The sequence below is a fragment of the Oncorhynchus keta genome, chromosome 34, assembly GCF_023373465.1.
Source record: "Oncorhynchus keta strain PuntledgeMale-10-30-2019 chromosome 34, Oket_V2, whole genome shotgun sequence".
NCBI lineage: Eukaryota > Metazoa > Chordata > Actinopteri > Salmoniformes > Salmonidae > Oncorhynchus > Oncorhynchus keta.
This window is the reverse complement of record NC_068454.1, coordinates 77,455,202-77,479,423: the sequence shown is the minus strand read 5'-3', so window position 1 is coordinate 77,479,423 and position 24,222 is coordinate 77,455,202. Positions and strand designations below refer to the sequence as shown.

The window sequence follows — 24,222 nt, the reverse complement described above, 5'->3', positions numbered from 1 at the left end:
AGGGTGAGGGGGAGAGAAAGAGGAAAGGGGGAGAGAGGGGGGGAGAGGGAGGGGGAGAGAAAGAGAAAGAGGAAAGGCAGAGAGGGAGGGGGAGAGAGAGAGGGAGGGGGAGAGGGGGGAGAGGGAGGGAGTGGAGGAGAAAGAAAGTAAGCAAGGGAGGAGGGGGAACATGGATGGGTGGGGGGGGCTATAGAGAGCAGGAGAGAGGGATAAGAAAGGGATACGAGATAAGGTGGAGGAGAGGAAAGGGAGGGAGACAGGCAGATGGAGAGGGATAATGCTGTAGATAAGTGTTCTGGCTAAATGCACTCTCCAGTAAAGTTGAGTATGATAGATGTTAGTATGTCAGAGTGCAGGCTGAAGATGAGATGCAGGAGAGATGTGACAGGGGTTAGTAACGTTAATGTTCACTACAGCTTGCAGCTGAGGTAGTAGTGTGACGATACAAGGCAGCTTTTAACCCTTAATCATGTTCAGTATGTATGTTAAACAGTCAGGAATGATATTATTACACTCAATCACTGGTTAATGAATGCAGTAGGTATGCTCTTCTGAATGGAGTCATACAGATTAGTGTGTGTGTGTGTGTGTGTGTGTGTGTGTGTGTGTGTGTGTGTGTGTGTGTTCTAATCACCTTTCACTTCCACTGCTTGGGTAGGTAGGACTGTACGCCATTTGTCACGGTGGAATTATAGGACCAAAGAATATTGTGGTCCTTTGTAGCTCAGTTGGTAGAGCATTGTGCTTGTAATGCCAGGGTAGTGGGTTTGATTCCCGGGACCACCCATACGTAAAATGTATTCATGCATGACGTTAAGTTGCTTTGAATAAAAGTTGTGATTTTAGGTATCACAATATCAACCTGTTATTTAGCTATTTTGCATAAATACACTGTAGGGATTCTTGCAGAATATTGAAGGCTAATGTCCTCATGACTGACACGTGCACCTCCCAGCTGCTCTGAATCCCTGTTGTTATCCATAACACAGTATATTGATACATTTACCCATCCCTAGTTGCTACAGTCTGGCCTCAATATTTGACTCTCAAATGGTGTGGAGGAGGCTCATGGGAGTTTCTGAAATACAATTTTATCCCGCCTGCAAAAATATGTTGAACCAACATTTTATCAATGTCATCTGTCAACAATTTTAGGTTAATTGTTTGTTTTTTGAAAATGAAGAAATGAAATGTATACAAATTTGAACCAGGTTTCCACCGTAAATCAACAACAGAATTTCAAGCGTTGATTTATTCACATGTTGACAATGCAATTAAATATAAACCGAATATGGACATTGATTTTACGTTCTGTCAGGTTTTTGCCCAGAGGCATAATGTTACTTAGAAATGCATTTTCCATTATGCAATCAAGTACAATGACAGTGTTACCATAAGCATCCGTCTGTAAAGTGCTGTGTTTAATTTGATTTACTCTCTCAGACTCTACTGGTCCTCTCTAGTCTCTCGGCCATTGCTCTCGTTCTCTCCCTCCTCGTCATTATCTCATTCCTTATACACTACTGCTGCTGTCGCCGTGGTGACCGGAGCGAGGGATCTGAGGAAGAGGAGGAGGATGAAGAGGGCAGCACTGGCCATGGATACGGAGGCAAGAAAGGGCGGGGTATCTGCTGCGTCACCTGGGTGTCGGTGGCGGCTGTCACACTGTGCTGGTGAGTAAGAGAGGTTATTGTGACGTCACTGCCAGGGTCAATGTGATGTCATTATGAGGGTCATTGTGACCTCTTTATGCAGGCCATTGGGATGTTGTGATGTCATGAGGGTCATTGTGATGTCCTGTCGTCTGTGTGACATCAGTGTCATGAGTGTTGTATTCATGAACTGTGACCAAACCATATGACCATTTGTCACAAGGATAGAGGAAAGGGAATCCTTTTTATAACACAAAGGTACCATCGTCTAACTTTCATTATTTCCCAATGGTCCAATAACCATGTGTGAGTTTTGATGTATGTTATTTTCAGAGCACTGTAGAAAGTAGTGTCCAGTCCTTGCTTTACAATGGGTTAGTATTTTGCTCGCGGCAATATCTGACACAGACAGTTGACCTAACTGACCGTGGTCAAGTTGTCGTTTGACCAAATGGACCAGGCCACTGAGGTTAGGTGTTTGGGCTTGTGACAGCATGTTTGTGGTTTGGAAATTGATTCGTGGTCTCCTATCACCGTGACGATGATGTCAGAAGTTCCAACTCAGTGTATTGAATCCTCTCTCCTTCTGTTCCCTCTCTGGTGACTATGCTGTCATCCACTGTCATGAGGGCGTTTTGTCACATTGTGACAGGATGTTAATTTTAAGTTTGCATGAGGATATTGCAGCAGGTATTCAAATCTGACCCTACGAGGTCCAGAGTACTGCTGGTTGTCTGTTCTACCTGATTATTAATTGCACCCACCTGGTGTCCCAGGTCTTAATCAGTCCCTGATTAGAGGAGAAGAATGAAGTAGAACTGGTTTAGCGGTCCAGATTAGAATTTGCGGGGTTTACTGAGCCAGATTGGGTTCTCGTATAGAAAACCCACAGTTAAACACCTTCAGCTCTGACTCCGCATGATGTTGGATGTCCCCTCCCGTCTCAGCAGCATAGCGTTGTCATATGTCACATGTTATCGGATTGCATTGTCAGCCTGAGTTGATGTCACTGCTTTATCAAACAGCACAATGTGCTCCAGATCTGATTTCCGCTTCAATGATGTCATCATTATGCAGGTGTTTGTGTTATGGTGGTCCTGTTCCCCCCTGCGGCCGTGATGATGTCATCTCTCTCTCTGATACACGACCTTGCTGTTTAGATGAAAAAGGGGAGACATGGTAGTAGACATCTTAGTTTTAGAAATGCATTGTGGGAAAATCTCAAATTACACTCTATTCTTCAAGTTGTGCATCAGAGCACATATGAGACACACATGATGCTGTCATAGAAAACATACACGTTGGACTGTATGAAACACAACACTCCTCTTTTTCCCGCTTTCTAATCTGGGTCACATACTTTGTGGAAGATTGGGTCATACCATTGCTCTCGGGTGCGAGGGGATTTGGTGAACATCTGGCCTAAGCTTTAATCTGAATATTTGAATAACAGAGAGATAAATATGTGATTATTTTTTATATTTCTAATATCACGCCAACTGAAGACTGCAGATGCAGACACTGCTAAGACTCTTCAAAGCTAGATAGATCTGTATGTTTTCCTGTGGTCGGTCGTTCGTTCATTCATCCATTTCTCACATTTCACATCACTCTCACCAGTTCCATCTTGTTGTGTAAAATTAATGTACAAACTGAATGAAATATGAATCTCTCTCCCTCAATCCCTGTTCCCCTTTTCGCAGTGTTGCCATAGGCGTTGGTTTCTATGGCAACAGTGAGGCTAATGATGGGATATATCAGTTGACCTCATCTCTTCTCACAGCCAATTACACACTGGCTTCCATCGATCTGCTGGTGAGTACTCCAGCTCCTCCCTCCCAGCAAATTTCAGACATGCACTGTGTGTGTGTGTGTGTGTGTGTGTGTGTGTGTGTGTGTGTGTGTGTGTGTGTGTGTGTGTGTGTGTGTGTGTGTGTGTGTGTGTGTGTGTGTGTGTGTGTGTGTGTGTGTGTGTGTGTGTGTGTGTGTGTGTGGTGTAATATGGATCTGTCTGAGAGGGTTTAGAGAAATGGGTCACTCAGTGTAAACTTGTCAGGTGTAATATGGATCTGTCTGTCCTCATGCGGTCACTCAGTGGTTTATCTGTCTGTCCCCATGCTGTCACTCAGTGGTTAATATGTCTGTCCCCACGCGGTCACTCAGTGGTTTATATGTCTGTCCCCACACGGTCACTCAGTGGTTAATATGTCTGTCCCCACACGGTCACTCAGTGGTTAATATGTCTGTCCCCACACGGTCTCTCAGTGGTTTATATGTCTGTCCCCACACGGTCACTCAGTGGTTTATATGTCTGTCCCCACACGGTCACTCAGTGGTTTATATGTCTGTCACGGTCAGTGGTTTATATGTCTGTCCCCACACGGTCACTCAGTGGTTTATATGTCTGTCCCCACACGGTCACTCAGTGGTTAATATGTCTGTCCCCACACGGTCACTCAGTGGTTTATTTATGTCTGTCCCCATGCAGTCACTCAGTGGTTTATCTGTCTGTCCCCATGCAGTCACTCAGTGGTTTATATGTCTGTCCCCACACGGTCACTCAGTGGTTTATCTGTCTGTCCCCACACGGTCACTCAGTGGTTAATATGTCTGTCCCCACACGGTCTCTCAGTGGTTTATATGTCTGTCCCCACACGGTCACTCAGTGGTTTATATGTCTGTCCCCACACGGTCACTCAGTGGTTAATATGTCTGTCCCCACGCGGTCACTCAGTGGTTTATATGTCTGTCCCCACACGGTCACTCAGTGGTTTATATGTCTGTCCCCACACGGTCACTCAGTGGTTAATATGTCTGTCCCCACACGGTCACTCAGTGGTTTATATGTCTGTCCCCATGCGGTCACTCAGTGGTTAATATGTCTGTCAGCTGGGGGTTTATATGTCTGTCCCCATGCGGTCACTCAGTGGTTAATATGTCTGTCCCCACGCGGTCACTCAGTGGTTTATATGTCTGTCCCCACCCACGGTCACTCAGTGGTTTATCTGTCTGTCCCCAGTGGTTTATCTGCTGTCCCCACACGTCACTCAGGGGTTTATATGTCTGTCCCCACACGGTCACTCAGTGGTTTATATGTCTGTCCCCACGCGGTCACTCAGTGGTTTATCTGTCTGTCCCCATGCAGTCACTCAGTGGTTTATCTGTCTGTCCCCACACGGTCACTCAGGGGTTTATATGTCTGTCCCCACACGGTCACTCAGTGGTTTATCTGTCTGTCCCCACGCTGTCACTCAGTGGTTTATATGTCTGTCCCCACGTGGTCACTCAGTGGTTTATATGTCTGTCCCCATGCGGTCACTCAGGGGTTTATATGTCTTCCCCACACGGTCACTCAGTGGTTTATATGTCTGTCCCCATGCGGTCACTCAGTGGTTTATATGTCTGTCCCCACGCGGTCCTCTCTTTCCCCACGCGGTCATTCAGTGGTTTATCTGTCTGTCCCCACGCGGTCACTCAGTGGTTTATCTGTCTGTCCCCATGCGGTCACTCAGTGGTTAATATGTCTGTCCTCACGCGGTCACTCAGTGGTTTATCTGTCTGTCCCCACGCGGTCACTCAGTGGTTAATATGTCTGTCCCCACGCGGTCACTCAGTGGTTTATCTGTCTGTCCCCACGCGGTCACTCAGTGGTTTATCTGTCTGTCCCCACGCGGTCACTCAGTGGTTTATCTGTCTGTCCCCACGCGGTCACTCAGTGGTTTATCTGTCTGTCCCCACGCGGTCACTCAGTGGTTAATATGTCTGTCCCCACGCTGTCACTCAGTGGTTTATCTGTCTGTCCCCACGCGGTCACTCAGTGGTTAATATGTCTGTCCCCACGCGGTCACTCAGTGGTTAATATGTCTGTCCCCATGCGGTCACTCAGTGGTTAATATGTCTGTCCCCACGCTGTCACTCAGTGGTTTATCTGTCTGTCCCCACGCGGTCACTCAGTGGTTAATATGTCTGTCCCCATGCGGTCACTCAGTGGTTAATATGTCTGTCTCCACGCGGTCACTCAGTGGTTTATCTGTCTGTCCCCACGCGGTCACTCAGTGGTTTATCTGTCTGTCCCCACGCGGTCACTCAGTGGTTAATATGTCTGTCCCCATGCGGTCACTCAGTGGTTAATATGTCTGTCCCCACGCGGTCACTCAGTGGTTAATATGTCTGTCCTCACGCGGTCACTCAGTGGTTTATCTGTCTGTCCCCACGCGGTCACTCAGTGGTTTATCTGTCTGTCCCCACGCGGTCACTCAGTGGTTAATATGTCTGTCCCCACGCGGTCACTCAGTGGTTGATATGTCTGTCCCCACGCGGTCACTCAGTGGTTAATATGTCTGTCCCCACGCTGTCACTCAGTGGTTTATCTGTCTGTCCCCACGCGGTCACTCAGTGGTTAATATGTCTGTCCCCATGCGGTCACTCAGTGGTTAATATGTCTGTCCCCACGCGGTCACTTAGTGGTTAATATGTCTGTCCCCATGTGGTCACTCAGTGGTTAATATGTCTGTCCCCACGCGGTCACTCAGTGGTTAATATGTCTGTCCCCACGCGGTCACTCAGTGGTTAATATGTTTGTCCCCACGCGGTCACTCAGTGGTTAATATGTCTGTCCCCATGCGGTCACTCAGTGGTTTATCTGTCTGTCCCCATGCGGTCACTCAGTGGTTAATATGTCTGTCCCCACGCGGTCACTCAGTGGTTAATATGTCTGTCCCCATGCGGTCACTCAGTGGTTTATCTGTCTGTCCCCATGCGGTCACTCAGTGGTTTATCTGTCTGTCCCCATGCGGTCACTCAGTGGTTTATCTGTCTGGGTGATGGATGCCCTCTTTGTACATGTTTTTTTCCACAGAGAGATGGAGGTTATAAGTCATACAATCAACCATGAGATTGATTGTATGACTTATAACGTCCACCTCTCTGTCCTGCCCCACCCCTTCCCTCTCCGCCTCCCCAGGTTTCAGACACAATCTCTGGGCTACAGCAGTCCATCGCTGGGCCCCTGACCACTATGGAGGAGCTGTTTACAGGCAGTAAGCCTTATTTGGTGTCCACCCGGAACTGTAGGAGACTGTCAGAGAACGTGGTGTCCCTGCTCACCTCTCTGACAATGGCTCGCTCCTCTGATGGGGGTGCCTGGAACAGCAGTAACAATAGCGGAGATCCTCCCATAGCAGCCCTCACCCCTGTGCCCCCCTCCATGGCCCCCACAGTGGCACCAGTCGGAGGGGTCATGCCAAGCCCCTTCTCCCCTGGCTGGGCAGCCAACACACTGATGGTCAACGAGGACTACAGGTGAGGGAAGGGAGTGGGAGTGTCTTCTTCTCCAATGTTTTTAATTGGGTGTTAAGAACACACATAGCGTGAGCCAGTATATCACTCCCTTGTGGTTTGCTGAAAGATTGAGTTTTGCGTTCAGCACCATAGAAATGTATTTGGAAGTGTACTCCCTGCATTGTGTGGTTCTATGGTGTCCTATTGCTGAGATGGCTGTTATCTCCTGGGCTGTAGGTGGCTGTCCTACATGCTGCTGTTGCTGTTGGACCTCCTAGTGTGTCTGTTCATCCTGCTGGGGCTAGCCAAACAGGCCCGCTGGCTCCTCATCCTGTAAGCACACACACACACACACACACACACACCGACAGTTAAACCCTGTGTGTTGTATTGCATCGAACAACACTGAGTTTGTAATGCTCTGTGACTCTGTGTTATATAGGCTGTGTAATATATGATGGTTCCTAGGAGGTGTGTTTGGTGCTTCGCTGACCCCTATGTGTGTGTGGTTTTTCTCCTCCCAGGATGACGGTGCTGGCCTGGCTGGCTCTGTTCCTGAGCTGGGGATCCCTGGGCCTGGAGACTGCCACTGTGGTGGTGAGTACTGACGGATAAAGGGAGGAGAGGTGGAGGGTTGGTGTGTGTTGTTGAGGGGAAGGGAGGGAGTTGATCGTTCATGGCTGGCTAGAGAGTATCTCAGGAATGTCTTAAAGAAGTCCCGGCCAGAGCAGAACAGAATGGCTGTGTACTTCTGTTGGTGTCTGTCTGCATGTGTGTGTATGTGTTTCTGTATTGCATTCAGTGTGTCTCTGTGCCCCTTGTGCTAAACTGTGAAAAGACTGGCCTCCTAGGGAACACTGCAGTCATGGCAGGGGATCAAGAAGGAGGGAAAATAGGGCAGAAATTAGTGTGTAGGTGTGTTCTGTGTATGTTTGTGAGCAGTGTGTGTGCGCGTGTGGGTGCGCGCGTGTGTGTGTGTGTGTGTGTGTGTGTGTGTGTTTTTGTGTGTGTGTGTGTGTGTGTGTGTGTGTGTGTGTGTGTGTGTGTGTGTGTGTGTGGGTGTGGGCGCGGGCGCGCGCGCGTGTGTGTGTGTGTGTGTGTGTGTGTGTGTGTGTGTGTGTGTGTGTGTGTGTGTGTGTGTGTGTGGGCGCGCCCGTATGTGTGTGGGCGCACGCGCGTGTGTGTGTGTGTGGGAGCGCGTGTGTGTGTGTGTGTGTGTGTGTGTGTGTGTGTGTGTGTGTGTGTGTGTGTGTGTGTGTGTGTGTGTGTGTGTGTGTGTGTGTGTGTGTGGGGCGTGTGTGTATGTAAGTAGTACATGTTAATCCATGGAGAGAGTGAGTCCCAGAGAGAGAGGGAGAGTCGGGAGGGAGGGAGGGAGGTAGGGAGAACTTCTCCAAACTTCTCCAAAGACTCACCAGAACCCACAGAGAGAAAGAGAGGGGGTTGGAGAAGGTGTTTGTTTAGGGTGGTGTAGAAATGGGACTAGTGGGACAGCCAGTGACAGTAAAAGCACCATTCGATTCTATACTATGACACATCTTGGCCATTCTATTGATTGATGCCTACCACAACACCACAGACCACAACACCACAGACCACAACACCACAGACCACAACACCACAGACCACAACACCACAGACCACAACACCACAGACCACAACACCACAGACCACACAACACCACACAACACCACAGACCACAACACCACAGATCACAACACCACAGACCACAACACCACAGACCACAACACCACAGACCACAACACCACAGACCACACAACACCACAGACCACACAACACCACAGACCACACAACACCACAGACCACACAACACCACAGACCACAACACCACAGACCACAACACCACAGACCACAACACCACAACACCACAGACCACAACACATCATTACAGCAAAGCAACAAATTATTATGGCATTTCAATTAAGGTTAAATAAAAAATAATATAAACATTTGGAGGGAATAGAGAACATAGAGATCTTTATTCAATATTGCTTCGATAAAGCAAGCCCGTACAGGAGTTGTAGCGATGAGACAAGATAGTAGCTACTAAAAGCAATTGGACACCAGGAAATTGGGGAGAAAAAGGGGGTAAAAAAAAAGAAAATAAAATAAAAAAAGAAAGAATTGGCAGCGAGCCAAGAATATAGAACTGTTGATGACATTTGCTGGGAACTGCCAAGGAGTGTTCTTTCTTGCAACTGTCCCATTCCAAATCCATGTATTGGAAGTTTGTCAGGAGAGAGGGGCAGTGGGGGGGAGACATTTGTGTGTGTGTGTGTGTGTGTGCGCGCCCCTGTGCGCGCCCCTTTGTCTATGAAAGAAGGTTGAAAGGCCCGGAGGGAGAGTGGTTCAAGCAGACCAGTGTCATGTGGAGCTGGCTGGAGATGTCTCAGAGCCCGTCCAGCGGTCCACACAGAGCCCTTCTGTCCCTGGCCACTGACAGACAAAACAAGACCCAGCTGTGGGTCTAAACTGCCCTGGACCGACTCTCTCTCTCTGTCTCTCTCTCTCTCTCTCTCTCTCTCTCTCTCTCTCTCTCTCTCTCTCTCTCTCTCTCTCTCTCTCTCTCTCTCTCTCTCTCTCTCTCTCTCTGTCTCTCTCTCTCTCTCTCTCTCTCTCTCTCTCTCTCTCTCTCTCTCTCTCTCTCTCTCTCTCTCTGTCTCTCTCTCTCTCTCTCTCTCTCTCTGTCTCTCTGTCTGTCTCTCTGTCTCTCTGTCTGTCTCTCTGTCTCTCTCTCTCTGTCTCTGTCTCTGTCTCTCTGTCTCTCTCTCTCTCTCTCTCTCTCTCTCTCTGTCTCTGTCTCTGTCTCTGTCTCTCTCTCTCTCTCTGTCTCTCTCTCTCTCTCTGTCTCTCTCTCTGTGTGTCTCAATTCAATTCAAGGGCTTTATTGGCATGGGAAACGTGTTAACATTGCCAAAGCAAGTGAGGTAGATAATATATAAAGTGAATATATAAAGTGAAATAAAATATAAAAATGAACAGTAAACATTACACATACAGAAGTTTCAAAACAATAAAGACATTACAAATGTCATATTATTATATATTATATATATACAGTGTTTTAACAATGTACAAATGGTAAAGGACACAAGATAAAATAAATAAGCATAGATATGGGTTGTATTTACAATGGTGTTAGTTCTCTCTGTGTCTGGGTCTCTCTCTCTCTCTCTCTCTCTCTCTCTGTGTCTCTCTCTCTGTGTCTCTCTCTATGTGTCTCTCTCTCTGTGTCTCTCTCTCTCTCTGTGTCTGGGTCTCTCTCTCTGTGTCTGTGTCTGGGTCTCTCTCTCTCTCTCTCTGTGTCTGGGTCTCTCTCTCTCTCTCTCTCTCTCTCTCTCTCTCTCTCTCTGTGTCTGGGTCTCTCTCTCTCTCTCTCTCTCTCTCTCTCTCTCTCTCTCTCTCTCTCTCTCTGTGTCTGGGTCTCTCTCTCTCGCTCTCTCTCTGTGTCTCTCTCTCTGTGTCTGGGTCTCTCACTCCCTCTCCTGGCCAGACTACAAGGGTTCTGTGTCTGTGTGCCTGCAGCTATTTTTATAATGTGGCAGTTAGGAGGGAGGAAAAAGGAAGGGATCAATGTAAATGAAAAGAGAGAGAGGATGATAGTGATAGAGAACGGGAGGGAACAGTTGAGAGAGGAGAAAAGCAGGATGAGAGAGGGAGAGAGCGAGATGGAAAGAGAAACGCAGAGTAGGTCTATACAGTATGGAGAAGGACAGTAGGTCTATACAGTATGGAGAGGGACAGTAGGTCTATACAGTATGGAGAGTGACAGTAGGTCTATACAGTACGGAGAGGGACAGTAGGTCTATACAACATGGAGAGGGACAGTATGGAGAGGGGAGTCTATACAGTATGGAGAGGGACAGTAGGTCTATACATATGGAGAGGGGCAGTAGGTCTATACAGTATGGAGAGGGAGAAACGTAGGTCTATACAAATGGAGAGGGACAGAGGTCTATACAGTATGGAGAGGGGCAGTAGGTCTATACAGTATGGAGAGGGGCAGTAGGTCTATACAGTATGGAGAGGGACAGATATATACAACATGGAGAGGGACAGTAGATCTATACAACATGGAGAGGGACAGTAGGTCTATACAGTATGGAGAGGGACAGATATATACAACATGGAGAGGGACAGTAGATCTATACAGTATGGAGAGGGACAGTAGGTCTATACAACATGGAGATGGACAGTAGGTCTATACAGTATGGAGAGGGACAGTAGGTCTATACAACATGGAGTAGGTCTATACAGTATGGAGAGGGACAGTAGGTCTATACAACATGGAGATGGACAGTAGGTCTATATAACATGGAGAGGGACAGTAGGTCTATACAACATGGAGAGGGACAGTAGGTCTACATGGAGAGGGACAGTAGGTCTATACAACATGGAGAGGGACAGTAGGTCTATACAACATGGAGAGGGACAGTAGGTCTATACAACATGGAGAGGGACAGTAGGTCTATACAACATGGAGAGGGACAGTAGGTCTATACAACATGGAGAGGGGCAGTAGGTCTATACAACATGGAGAGGGACAGTAGGTCTATACAACATGGAGAGGGACAGTAGGTCTATACAACATGGAGAGGGACAGTAGGTCTATACAACATGGAGAGGGACAGTAGGTCTATACAGTATGGAGAGGGACAGTAGGTCTATACAACATGGAGAGGGACAGTAGGTCTATACAACATGGAGAGGGACAGTAGGTCTATACAACATGGAGAGGGACAGTAGGTCTATACAACATGGAGAGGGTCTACAGTATGGTCTATACAACATGGAGAGGGACAGTAGGTCTATACAACATGGAGGGACAGTAGGTCTATACAACATGGAGAGGGACAGTAGGTCTATACAACATGGAGAGGGACAGTAGGTCTATACAACATGGAGAGGGACAGTAGGTCTATACAACATGGAGAGGGACAGTAGGTCTATACAACATGGAGAGGGACAGTAGGTCTATACAACATGGAGAGGGACAGTAGGTCTATACAACATGGAGAGGGACAGTAGGTCTATACAACATGGAGAGGGACAGTAGGTCTATACAACATGGAGAGGGACAGTAGGTCTATACAACATGGAGAGGGACAGTAGGTCTATACAACATGGAGAGGGACAGTAGGTCTATACAACATGGAGAGGGACAGTAGGTCTATACGGTATGGAGAGGGACAGTAGGTCTATACAACATGGAGAGGGAGGGTCTACAGTAGGTCTATACAACATGGAGAGGGACAGTAGGTCTATACAACATGGAGAGGGACATGGAGAGGGACAGTAGGTTCTATACAACATGGAGAGGGACTATAGGTCATGGAGAGGGACAGTAGGTCTATACAACATGGAGAGGGACAGTAGGTCTATACAACATGGAGAGGGACAGTAGGTCTATACAACATGGAGAGGGACAGTAGGTCTATACAACATGGAGAGGGACAGTAGGTCTATACAACATGGAGAGGGACAGTAGGTCTATACAACATGGAGAGGGACAGTAGGTCTATACAACATGGAGAGGGACAGTAGGTCTATACAACATGGAGAGGGACAGTAGGTCTATACAACATGGAGAGGGACAGTAGGTCTATACAACATGGAGAAGGACAGTAGATCTATACAGGGTCTATGAAGAGGGACAGTAGGTCTATACAACATGGAGAGGGACAGTAGGTCTATACGGTATGGTATGGTCTAGGGGACAGTAGATCTATACAACATGGAGAGGGACAGTATGTCTATACATCATGGAGAGGGACAGTAGGTCTATACAACATGGAGAGGGACAGTAGGTCTATACAACATGGAGAGGGACAGTAGGTCTATACAACATGGAGAGGGGACAGTAGGTCTATACAACATGGAGAGGGACAGTAGGTCTATACAACATGGAGAGGGACAGTAGGTCTATACAACATGGAGAGGGACAGTAGGTCTATACAGTATGGAGAGGGACAGTAGGTCTATACATCATGGAGAGGGACAGTAGATCTATACAGTATGGAGAGGGACAGTAGGTCTATACATCATGGAGAGGGACAGTAGATCTATACAGTATGGAGAGGGACAGTAGGTCTATACAGTATGGAGAGGGACAGTAGGTCTATACATCATGGAGAGGGACAGTAGATCTATACATCATGGAGAGGGACAGTAGATCTATACAGTATGGAGAGGGACAGTAGGTCTATACAACATGGAGAGGGACAGTAGGTCTATACAGTATGGAGAGGGACAGTAGATCTATACAGTATGGAGAGGGACAGTAGGTCTATACAACATGGAGAGGGACAGTAGGTCTATACATTATGGAGAGGGACAGTAGATCTATACAACATGGAGAGGGACAGTAGATCTATACAGTGTGGAGAGGGACAGTAGGTCTATACAGTATGGAGAGGGACAGTAGGTCTATACAACATGGAGAGGGACAGTAGGTCTATACAACATGGAGAGGGACAGTAGGTCTATACAACATGGAGAGGGACAGTAGGTCTATACAACATGGAGAGGGACAGTAGGTCTATACAACATGGAGAGGGACAGTAGGTCTATACAACATGGAGAGGGACAGTAGGTCTATACAGTATGGAGAGGGACAGTAGGTCTATACAACATGGAGAGGGACAGTAGGTCTATACAACATGGAGAGGGACAGTAGGTCTATACAACATGGAGAGGGACAGTAGATCTATACGGTATGAAGAGGGACAGTAGGTCTATACAACATGGAGAGGGACAGTAGGTCTATACAGCATGGAGAGGGACAGTAGGTCTATACAGCATGGAGAGGGACAGTAGGTCTATACAGCATGGAGAGGGACAGTAGGTCTATACAACATGGAGAAGGACAGTAGATCTATACGGTATGAAGAGGGACAGTAGGTCTATACAACATGGAGAGGGACAGTAGATCTATACAGTGTGGAGAGGGACAGTAGGTCTATACATCATGGAGAGGGACAGTAGGTCTATACAACATGGAGAGGGACAGTAGGTCTATACAACATGGAGAGGGACAGTAGGTCTATACAGTATGGAGAGGGACAGTAGGTCTATACAACATGGAGAGGGACAGTAGGTCTATACAGTATGGAGAGGGACAGTAGGTCTATACAACATGGAGAGGGACAGTAGGTCTATACAACATGGAGAGGGGCAGTAGGTCTATACAACATGGAGAGGGACAGTAGGTCTATACAACATGGAGAAGGACAGTAGATCTATACGGTATGAAGAGGGACAGTAGGTCTATACAACATGGAGAGGGACAGTAGGTCTATACGGTATGGAGAGGGACAGTAGGTCTATACAACATGGAGAAGGACAGTAGATCTATACGGTATGAAGAGGGACAGTAGGTCTATACAACATGGAGTGGGACAGTAGATCTATACGGTATGAAGAGGGACAGTAGGTCTATACAACATGGAGAGGGACAGTAGGTCTATACAACATGGAGAGGGACAGTAGGTCTATACGGTATGGAGAGGGACAGTAGGTCTATACAACATGGAGAGGACAGTAGGTCTATACAACATGAAGAGGGACAGTAGGTCTATACAACATGGAGAGGGACAGTAGATCTATACAGTGTGGAGAGGGACAGTATGTCTATACATCATGGAGAGGGACAGTAGGTCTATACATTATGGAGAGGGACAGTAGATCTATACATTATGGAGAGGGACAGTAGGTCTATACATCATGGAGAGGGACAGTAGGTCTATACAACATGGAGAGGGACAGTAGGTCTATACAACATGGAGAGGGACAGTAGGTCTATACAGTATGGAGAGGGACAGTAGGTCTATACAACATGGAGAGGGACAGTAGGTCTATACAGTATGGAGAGGGACAGTAGGTCTATACAACATGGAGAGGGACAGTAGGTCTATACAACATGGAGAGGGACAGTAGGTCTATACAACATGGAGAGGGACAGTAGGTCTATACAACATGGAGAAGGACAGTAGATCTATACGGTATGAAGAGGGACAGTAGGTCTATACAACATGGAGAGGGACAGTAGGTCTATACAACATGGAGAGGGACAGTAGGTCTATACGGTATGGAGAGGGACAGTAGGTCTATACAACATGGAGAGGGACAGTAGGTCTATACAACATGGAGAGGGACAGTAGGTCTATACAACATGGAGAGGGACAGTAGGTCTATACAACATGGAGAGGGACAGTAGGTCTATACAACATGGAGAGGGACAGTAGGTCTATACAACATGGAGAGGGACAGTAGGTCTATACAACATGGAGAAGGACAGTAGATCTATACTGTATGAAGAGGGACAGTAGGTCTATACAACATGGAGAGGGACAGTAGGTCTATACGGTATGGAGAGGGACAGTAGGTCTATACAACATGGAGAGGGACAGTAGGTCTATACAACATGGAGAGGGACAGTAGGTCTATACGGTATGGAGAGGGACAGTAGGTCTATACAACATGGAGAGGGACAGTAGGTCTATACGGTATGGAGAGGGACAGTAGGTCTATACAACATGGAGAGGGACAGTAGGTCTATACAACATGGAGAGGGACAGTAGGTCTATACAACATGGAGAAGGACAGTAGATCTATACGGTATGAAGAGGGACAGTAGGTCTATACAACATGGAGAGGGACAGTAGGTCTATACAACATGGAGAGGGACAGTAGGTCTATACGGTATGGAGAGGGACAGTAGGTCTATACAACATGGAGAGGGACAGTAGGTCTATACGGTATGAAGAGGGACAGTAGGTCTATACAACATGGAGAGGGACAGTAGATCTATACAGTGTGGAGAGGGACAGTATGTCTATACATCATGGAGAGGGACAGTAGGTCTATACATTATGGAGAGGGACAGTAGATCTATACAGTATGGAGAGGGACAGTAGGTCTATACATCATGGAGAGGGACAGTAGGTCTATACAACATGGAGAGGGACAGTAGGTCTATACAACATGGAGAGGGACAGTAGGTCTATACAGTATGGAGAGGGACAGTAGGTCTATACAACATGGAGAGGGACAGTAGGTCTATACAGTATGGAGAGGGACAGTAGGTCTATACAACATGGAGAGGGACAGTAGGTCTATACAACATGGAGAGGGGCAGTAGGTCTATACAACATGGAGAGGGACAGTAGGTCTATACAACATGGAGAAGGACAGTAGATCTATACGGTATGAAGAGGGACAGTAGGTCTATACAACATGGAGAGGGACAGTAGGTCTATACGGTATGGAGTGGGACAGTAGATCTATACGGTATGAAGAGGGACAGTAGGTCTATACAACATGGAGAGGGACAGTAGGTCTATACAACATGGAGAGGGACAGTAGGTCTATACAACATGGAGAGGGACAGTAGGTCTATACGGTATGGAGAGGGACAGTAGGTCTATACAACATGGAGAGGGACAGTAGGTCTATACAACATGGAGAGGGACAGTAGGTCTATACAACATGGAGAAGGACAGTAGATCTATACGGTATGAAGAGGGACAGTAGGTCTATACAACATGGAGAGGGACAGTAGGTCTATACGGTATGGAGAGGGACAGTAGGTCTATACAACATGGAGAGGGACAGTAGGTCTATACAACATGGAGAGGGACAGTAGGTCTATACGGTATGGAGAGGGACAGTAGGTCTATACAACATGGAGAGGGACAGTAGGTCTATACGGTATGGAGAGGGACAGTAGGTCTATACAACATGGAGAGGGACAGTAGGTCTATACAACATGGAGAGGGACAGTAGGTCTATACAACATGGAGAAGGACAGTAGATCTATACGGTATGAAGAGGGACAGTAGGTCTATACAACATGGAGAGGGACAGTAGGTCTATACGGTATGGAGTGGGACAGTAGATCTATACGGTATGAAGAGGGACAGTAGGTCTATACAACATGGAGAGGGACAGTAGGTCTATACAACATGGAGAGGGACAGTAGGTCTATACAACATGGAGAGGGACAGTAGGTCTATACAACATGGAGAGGGGCAGTAGGTCTATACAACATGGAGAGGGACAGTAGATCTATACAACATGGAGAGGGACAGTAGGTCTATACAACATGGAGAGGGACAGTAGGTCTATACAACATGGAGAGGGACAGTAGGTCTATACTGCATGGAGAGGGACAGTATGTCTATACAACATGGAGAGGGACAGTAGATCTATACAACATGGAGAGGGACAGTAGGTCTATACAACATGGAGAGGGGCAGTAGGTCTATACAACATGGAGAGGGACAGTAGGTCTATACAACATGGAGAGGGACAGTAGGTCTATACAACATGGAGAGGGACAGTAGGTCTATACAACATGGAGAGGGACAGTAGGTCTATACAGTATGGAGAGGGACAGTAGGTCTATACAACATGGAGAGGGACAGTAGGTCTATACAACATGGAGAGGGACAGTAGGTCTATACAACATGGAGAGGGACAGTAGGTCTATACGGTATGGAGAGGGACAGTAGGTCTATACAACATGGAGAGGGACAGTAGGTCTATACGGTATGGAGAGGGACAGTAGGTCTATACAACATGGAGAGGGACAGTAGGTCTATACAACATGGAGAGGGACAGTAGGTCTATACAACATGGAGAAGGACAGTAGATCTATACGGTATGGAGAGGGACAGTAGGTCTATACAACATGGAGAGGGACAGTAGGTCTATACAACATGGAGAGGGACAGTAGGTCTATACAACATGGAGAGGGACAGTAGGTCTATACAACATGGAGAGGGACAGTAGGTCTATACAACATGGAGAGGGACAGTAGGTCTATACAACATGGAGAGGGACAGTAGGTCTATACGGTATGGAGAGGGACAGTAGATCTATACAACATGGAGAGGGACAGTAGGTCTATACAACATGGAGAGGGACAGTAGGTCTATACAACATGGAGAGGGACAGTAGATCTATACAACATGGAGAGGGACAGTAGGTCTATACAACATGGAGAGGGACAGTAGGTCTATACAACATGGAGAGGGACAGTAGGTCTATACAACATGGAGAGGGACAGTAGGTCTATACAACATGGAGAGGGACAGTAGGTCTATACAACATGGAGAGGGACAGTAGGTCTATACTGCATGGAGAGGGACAGTAGGTCTATACAACATGGAGAGGGACAGTAGGTCTATACAACATGGAGAAGGACAGTAGGTCTATACAACATGAAGAGGGACAGTAGGTCTATACAACATGGAGAGGGACAGTAGGTCTATACAACATGGAGAGGGACAGTAGATCTATACAACATGGAGAGGACAGTAGGTCTATACAACATGGAGAGGGACAGTAGGTCTATACAACATGGAGAGGGACAGTAGGTCTATACAACATGGAGAGGACAGTAGGTCGGTATGGAGTGGGACAGTAGATCTATACGGTATGAAGAGGGACAGTAGGTCTATACAACATGGAGAGGGACAGTAGGTCTATACAACATGGAGAGGGACAGTAGGAGAAGGACAGTAGGTCTATACAGTATGGAGAGGGACAGTAGGTCTATACAACATGGAGAGGGACAGTAGGTCTATACAACATGGAGAGGGACAGTAGGTCTATACAACATGGAGAGGGACAGTAGGTCTATACAACATGGAGAGGGACAGTAGGTCTATACAACATGGAGAGGGACAGTAGGTCTATACAACATGGAGAGGGACAGTGGTCTATACAACATGGAGAGGGACAGTAGGTCTATACAACATGGAGAGGGACAGTAGGTCTATACAACATGGAGAGGGACAGGGTCTATACAACATGGAGGGACAGTAGGTCTATACAACATGGAGAGGACAGTAGGTCTATACAACATGGAGAGGGACAGTAGGTCTATACAACATGGAGAAGGACAGTAGATCTATACGGTATGAAGAGGGACAGTAGGTCTATACAACATGGAGAGGGACAGTAGGTCTATACAACATGGAGAGGGACAGTAGGTCTATACAACATGGAGAGGGACAGTAGGTCTATACAACATGGAGAGGGACAGTAGGTCTATACAACATGGAGAGGGACAGTAGGTCTATACAACATGGAGAGGGACAGTAGGTCTATACAACATGGAGAGGGACAGTAGGTCTATACAACATGGAGAGGGACAGTAGGTCTATACAACATGGAGAGGGACAGTAGGTCTATACAACATGGAGAGGGACAGTAGGTCTATACAACATGGAGAGGGACAGTAGGTCTATACAACATGGAGAGGGACAGTAGGTCTATACAACATGGAGAGGGACAGTAGGTCTATACAACATGGAGAGGGACAGTAGGTCTATACAACATGGAGAGGGACAGTAGGTCTATACAACATGGAGAGGGACAGTAGGTCTATACAACATGGAGAGGGACAGTAGGTCTATACAACATGGAGAGGACAGTAGATCTATACAGTATGAAGAGGGACAGTAGGTCTATACAACATGGAGAGGGACAGTAGGTCTATACAACATGGAGAGGGACAGTAGATCTATACAACATGGAGAGGGACAGTAGGTCTATACAACATGGAGAGGGACAGTAGGTCTATACAACATGGAGAGGGACAGTAGGTCTATACAACATGGAGAGGGACAGTAGGTCTATACAACATGGAGAGGGACAGTAGGTCTATACAACATGGAGAGGGACAGTAGGTCTATACAACATGGAGAGGGACAGTAGGTCTATACAACATGGAGAGGGACAGTAGGTCTATACAACATGGAGAGGGACAGTAGGTCTATACAACATGGAGAGGGACAGTAGGTCTATACAACATGGAGAGGACAGTAGGTCTATACGGTATGAAGAGGGACAGTAGGTCTATACAACATGGAGAGGGACAGTAGGTCTATACAACATGGAGAGGACAGTAGGTCTATACAACATGGAGAGGGACAGTAGGTCTATACAACATGGAGAGGACAGTAGGTCTATACAACATGGAGAGGGACAGTAGGTCTATACAACATGGAGAGGGACAGTAGGTCTATACAACATGGAGAGGGACAGTAGATCTATACGGTATGAGAGGGACAGTAGGTCTATACAACATGGAGAGGGACAGTAGGTCTATACAACATGGAGAGGGACAGTAGGTCTATACAACATGGAGAGGGACAGTAGGTCTATACAACATGGAGAGGGACAGTAGGTCTATACAACATGGAGAGGGACAGTAGGTCTATACAACATGGAGAGGACAGTAGGTCTATACAACATGGAGAGGGACAGTAGGTCTATACAACATGGAGAGGGACAGTAGGTCTATACAACATGGAGAGGGACAGTAGGTCTATACAACATGGAGAGGACAGTAGATCTATACAACATGGAGAGGGACAGTAGGTCTATACAACATGGAGAGGGACAGTAGGTCTATACAGTATGGAGAGGGACAGTAGGTCTATACAACATGGAGAGGGACAGTAGGTCTATACAACATGGAGAGGGACAGTAGGTCTATACAACATGGAGAGGGACAGTAGGTCTATACAACATGGAGAGGGACAGTAGGTCTATACAACATGGAGAGGGACAGTAGGTCTATACAACATGGAGAGGGACAGTAGGTCTATACAACATGGAGAGGGACAGTAGGTCTATACAACATGGAGAGGGACAGTAGGTCTATACAACATGGAGAGGGACAGTAGGTCTATACAACATGGAGAGGGACAGTAGGTCTATACAACATGGAGAGGGACAGTAGGTCTATACAACATGGAGAGGGACAGTAGGTCTATACAACATGGAGAGGGACAGTAGGTCTATACAAACATGGAGAGGGACAGTAGGTCTATACAACATGGAGAGGGACAGTAGGTCTATACAACATGGAGAGGGACAGTAGGTCTATACAACATGGAGTAGGGAGAGGACAGTAGGTCTATACAACATGGAGAGGACAGTAGGTCTATACAACATGGAGAGGGACAGTAGGTCTATACAACATGGAGAGGGACAGTAGGTCTATACAACATGGAGAGGGACAGTAGGTCTATACAACATGGAGAGGGACAGTAGGTCTATACAACATGGAGAGGGACAGTAGGTCTATACAACATGGAGAGGGACAGTAGGTCTATACAACATGGAGAGGGACAGTAGGTCTATACAACATGGAGAGGGACAGTAGGTCTATACAACATGGAGAGGGACAGTAGGTCTATACAACATGGAGAGGGACAGTAGGTCTATACAACATGGAGAGGGACAGTAGGTCTATACAACATGGAGAGGGACAGTAGGTCTATACAACATGGAGAGGGACAGTAGGTCTATACAGCATAGGAGGAGGGACAGTAGGTCTATACAACATGGAGAGGGACAGTAGGTCTATACAACATGGAGAAGGACAGTAGATCTATACGGTATGAAGGGACAGTAGGTCTATACAACATGGAGAGGGACAGTAGGTCTATACAGTGTGGAGAGGGACAGTAGGTCTATACAACATGGAGAGGGACAGTAGGTCTATACAACATGGAGAGGGACAGTAGGTCTATACAACATGGAGAGGGACAGTAGGTCTATACAACATGGAGAGGGACAGTAGGTCTATACAACATGGAGAGGGACAGTAGGTCTATACAACATGGAGAGGGACAGTAGGTCTATACAACATGGAGAGGGACAGTAGGTCTATACAACATGGAGAGGGACAGTAGGTCTATACAACATGGAGAGGGACAGTAGGTCTATACAACATGGAGAGGGACAGTAGGTCTATACAACATGGAGAGGGACAGTAGGTCTATACAACATGGAGAAGGACAGTAGGTCTATACGGTATGGAGAGGGACAGTAGGTCTATACAACATGGAGAAGGACAGTAGATCTATACGGTATGAAGAGGGACAGTAGGTCTATACAACATGGAGAGGGACAGTAGATCTATACGGTATGAAGAGGGACAGTAGGTCTATACAACATGGAGAGGGACAGTAGGTCTATACAACATGGAGAGGGACAGTAGGTCTATACGGTATGGAGAGGGACAGTAGGTCTATACAACATGGAGAGGGACAGTAGGTCTATACAACATGGAGAGGGACAGTAGGTCTATACAACATGGAGAGGGACAGTAGATCTATACAGTGTGGAGAGGGACAGTATGTCTATACATCATGGAGAGGGACAGTAGGTCTATACATTATGGAGAGGGACAGTAGATCTATACAGTATGGAGAGGGACAGTAGGTCTATACAACATGGAGAGGGACAGTAGGTCTATACAACATGGAGAGGGACAGTAGGTCTATACAACATGGAGAGGGACAGTAGGTCTATACAGTATGGAGAGGGACAGTAGGTCTATACAACATGGAGAGGGACAGTAGGTCTATACAGTATGGAGAGGGACAGTAGGTCTATACAACATGGAGAGGGACAGTAGGTCTATACAACATGGAGAGGGGCAGTAGGTCTATACAACATGGAGAGGGACAGTAGGTCTATACAACATGGAGAAGGACAGTAGATCTATACAACATGGAGAGGGACAGTAGGTCTATACAACATGGAGAGGGACAGTAGGTCTATACGGTATGGAGTGGGACAGTAGATCTATACGGTATGAAGAGGGACAGTAGGTCTATACAACATGGAGAGGGACAGTAGGTCTATACAACATGGAGAGGGACAGTAGGTCTATACAACATGGAGAGGGACAGTAGGTCTATACAACATGGAGAGGGACAGTAGGTCTATACAACATGGAGAGGGACAGTAGGTCTATACAACATGGAGAGGGACAGTAGGTCTATACAACATGGAGAAGGACAGTAGATCTATACAACATGAAGAGGGACAGTAGGTCTATACAACATGGAGAGGGACAGTAGGTCTATACGGTATGGAGAGGGACAGTAGGTCTATACAACATGGAGAGGGACAGTAGGTCTATACAACATGGAGAGGGACAGTAGGTCTATACAACATGGAGAGGGACAGTAGGTCTATACAACATGGAGAGGGACAGTAGGTCTATACAACATGGAGAGGGACAGTAGGTCTATACAACATGGAGAGGGACAGTAGGTCTATACAACATGGAGAGGGACAGTAGGTCTATACAACATGGAGAAGGACAGTAGATCTATACGGTATGAAGAGGGACAGTAGGTCTATACAACATGGAGAGGGACAGTAGGTCTATACAACATGGAGAGGGACAGTAGGTCTATACGGTATGGAGAGGGACAGTAGGTCTATACAACATGGAGAGGGACAGTAGGTCTATACGGTATGAAGAGGGACAGTAGGTCTATACAACATGGAGAGGGACAGTAGGTCTATACAGTGTGGAGAGGGACAGTATGTCTATACATCATGGAGAGGGACAGTAGGTCTATACATTATGGAGAGGGACAGTAGATCTATACAGTATGGAGAGGGACAGTAGGTCTATACATCATGGAGAGGGACAGTAGGTCTATACAACATGGAGAGGGACAGTAGGTCTATACAACATGGAGAGGGACAGTAGGTCTATACAGTATGGAGAGGGACAGTAGGTCTATACAACATGGAGAGGGACAGTAGGTCTATACAGTATGGAGAGGGACAGTAGGTCTATACAACATGGAGAGGGACAGTAGGTCTATACAACATGGAGAGGGGCAGTAGGTCTATACAACATGGAGAGGGACAGTAGGTCTATACAACATGGAGAAGGACAGTAGATCTATACGGTATGAAGAGGGACAGTAGGTCTATACAACATGGAGAGGGACAGTAGGTCTATACGGTATGGAGTGGGACAGTAGATCTATACGGTATGAAGAGGGACAGTAGGTCTATACAACATGGAGAGGGACAGTAGGTCTATACAACATGGAGAGGGACAGTAGGTCTATACAACATGGAGAGGGACAGTAGGTCTATACGGTATGGAGAGGGACAGTAGGTCTATACAACATGGAGAGGGACAGTAGGTCTATACAACATGGAGAGGGACAGTAGGTCTATACAACATGGAGAAGGACAGTAGATCTATACGGTATGAAGAGGGACAGTAGGTCTATACAACATGGAGAGGGACAGTAGGTCTATACGGTATGGAGAGGGACAGTAGGTCTATACAACATGGAGAGGGACAGTAGGTCTATACAACATGGAGAGGGACAGTAGGTCTATACAACATGGAGAGGGACAGTAGGTCTATACAACATGGAGAGGGACAGTAGGTCTATACAACATGGAGAGGGACAGTAGGTCTATACAA

The 24,222-nt window shown here is 46.9% G+C and overlaps 1 protein-coding gene across 9 annotated transcripts in view; it reads left to right on the top strand.

The window, feature by feature from the left end:
* The first annotated feature begins 231 nt into the window (after positions 1–231).
* LOC118379514 (protein tweety homolog 1-like) overlaps positions 232–24,222 on the top strand; it is a 52,407-nt gene continuing 28,416 nt past the window's right edge. For 2 of the 9 annotated variants that reach the window (XR_008090838.1, XR_008090839.1), the window contains exons 1-5: positions 232–1,673; positions 3,356–3,467; positions 6,616–6,953; positions 7,170–7,265; positions 7,457–7,529. Coding sequence is in view for 6 of the 9 variants with exons in the window: in XM_052495035.1 (XP_052350995.1) it covers positions 6,670–6,953; positions 7,170–7,265; positions 7,457–7,529 (453 nt within the window). In the remaining 3 variants the exon portion in view is untranslated. The remainder of the gene's footprint in view (positions 1,674–3,355; positions 3,468–6,615; positions 6,954–7,169; positions 7,266–7,456; positions 7,530–24,222) is intronic. The other 7 variants (XM_052495035.1, XM_052495036.1, XM_052495037.1 and 4 more) reach the window with 4 other exon arrangements.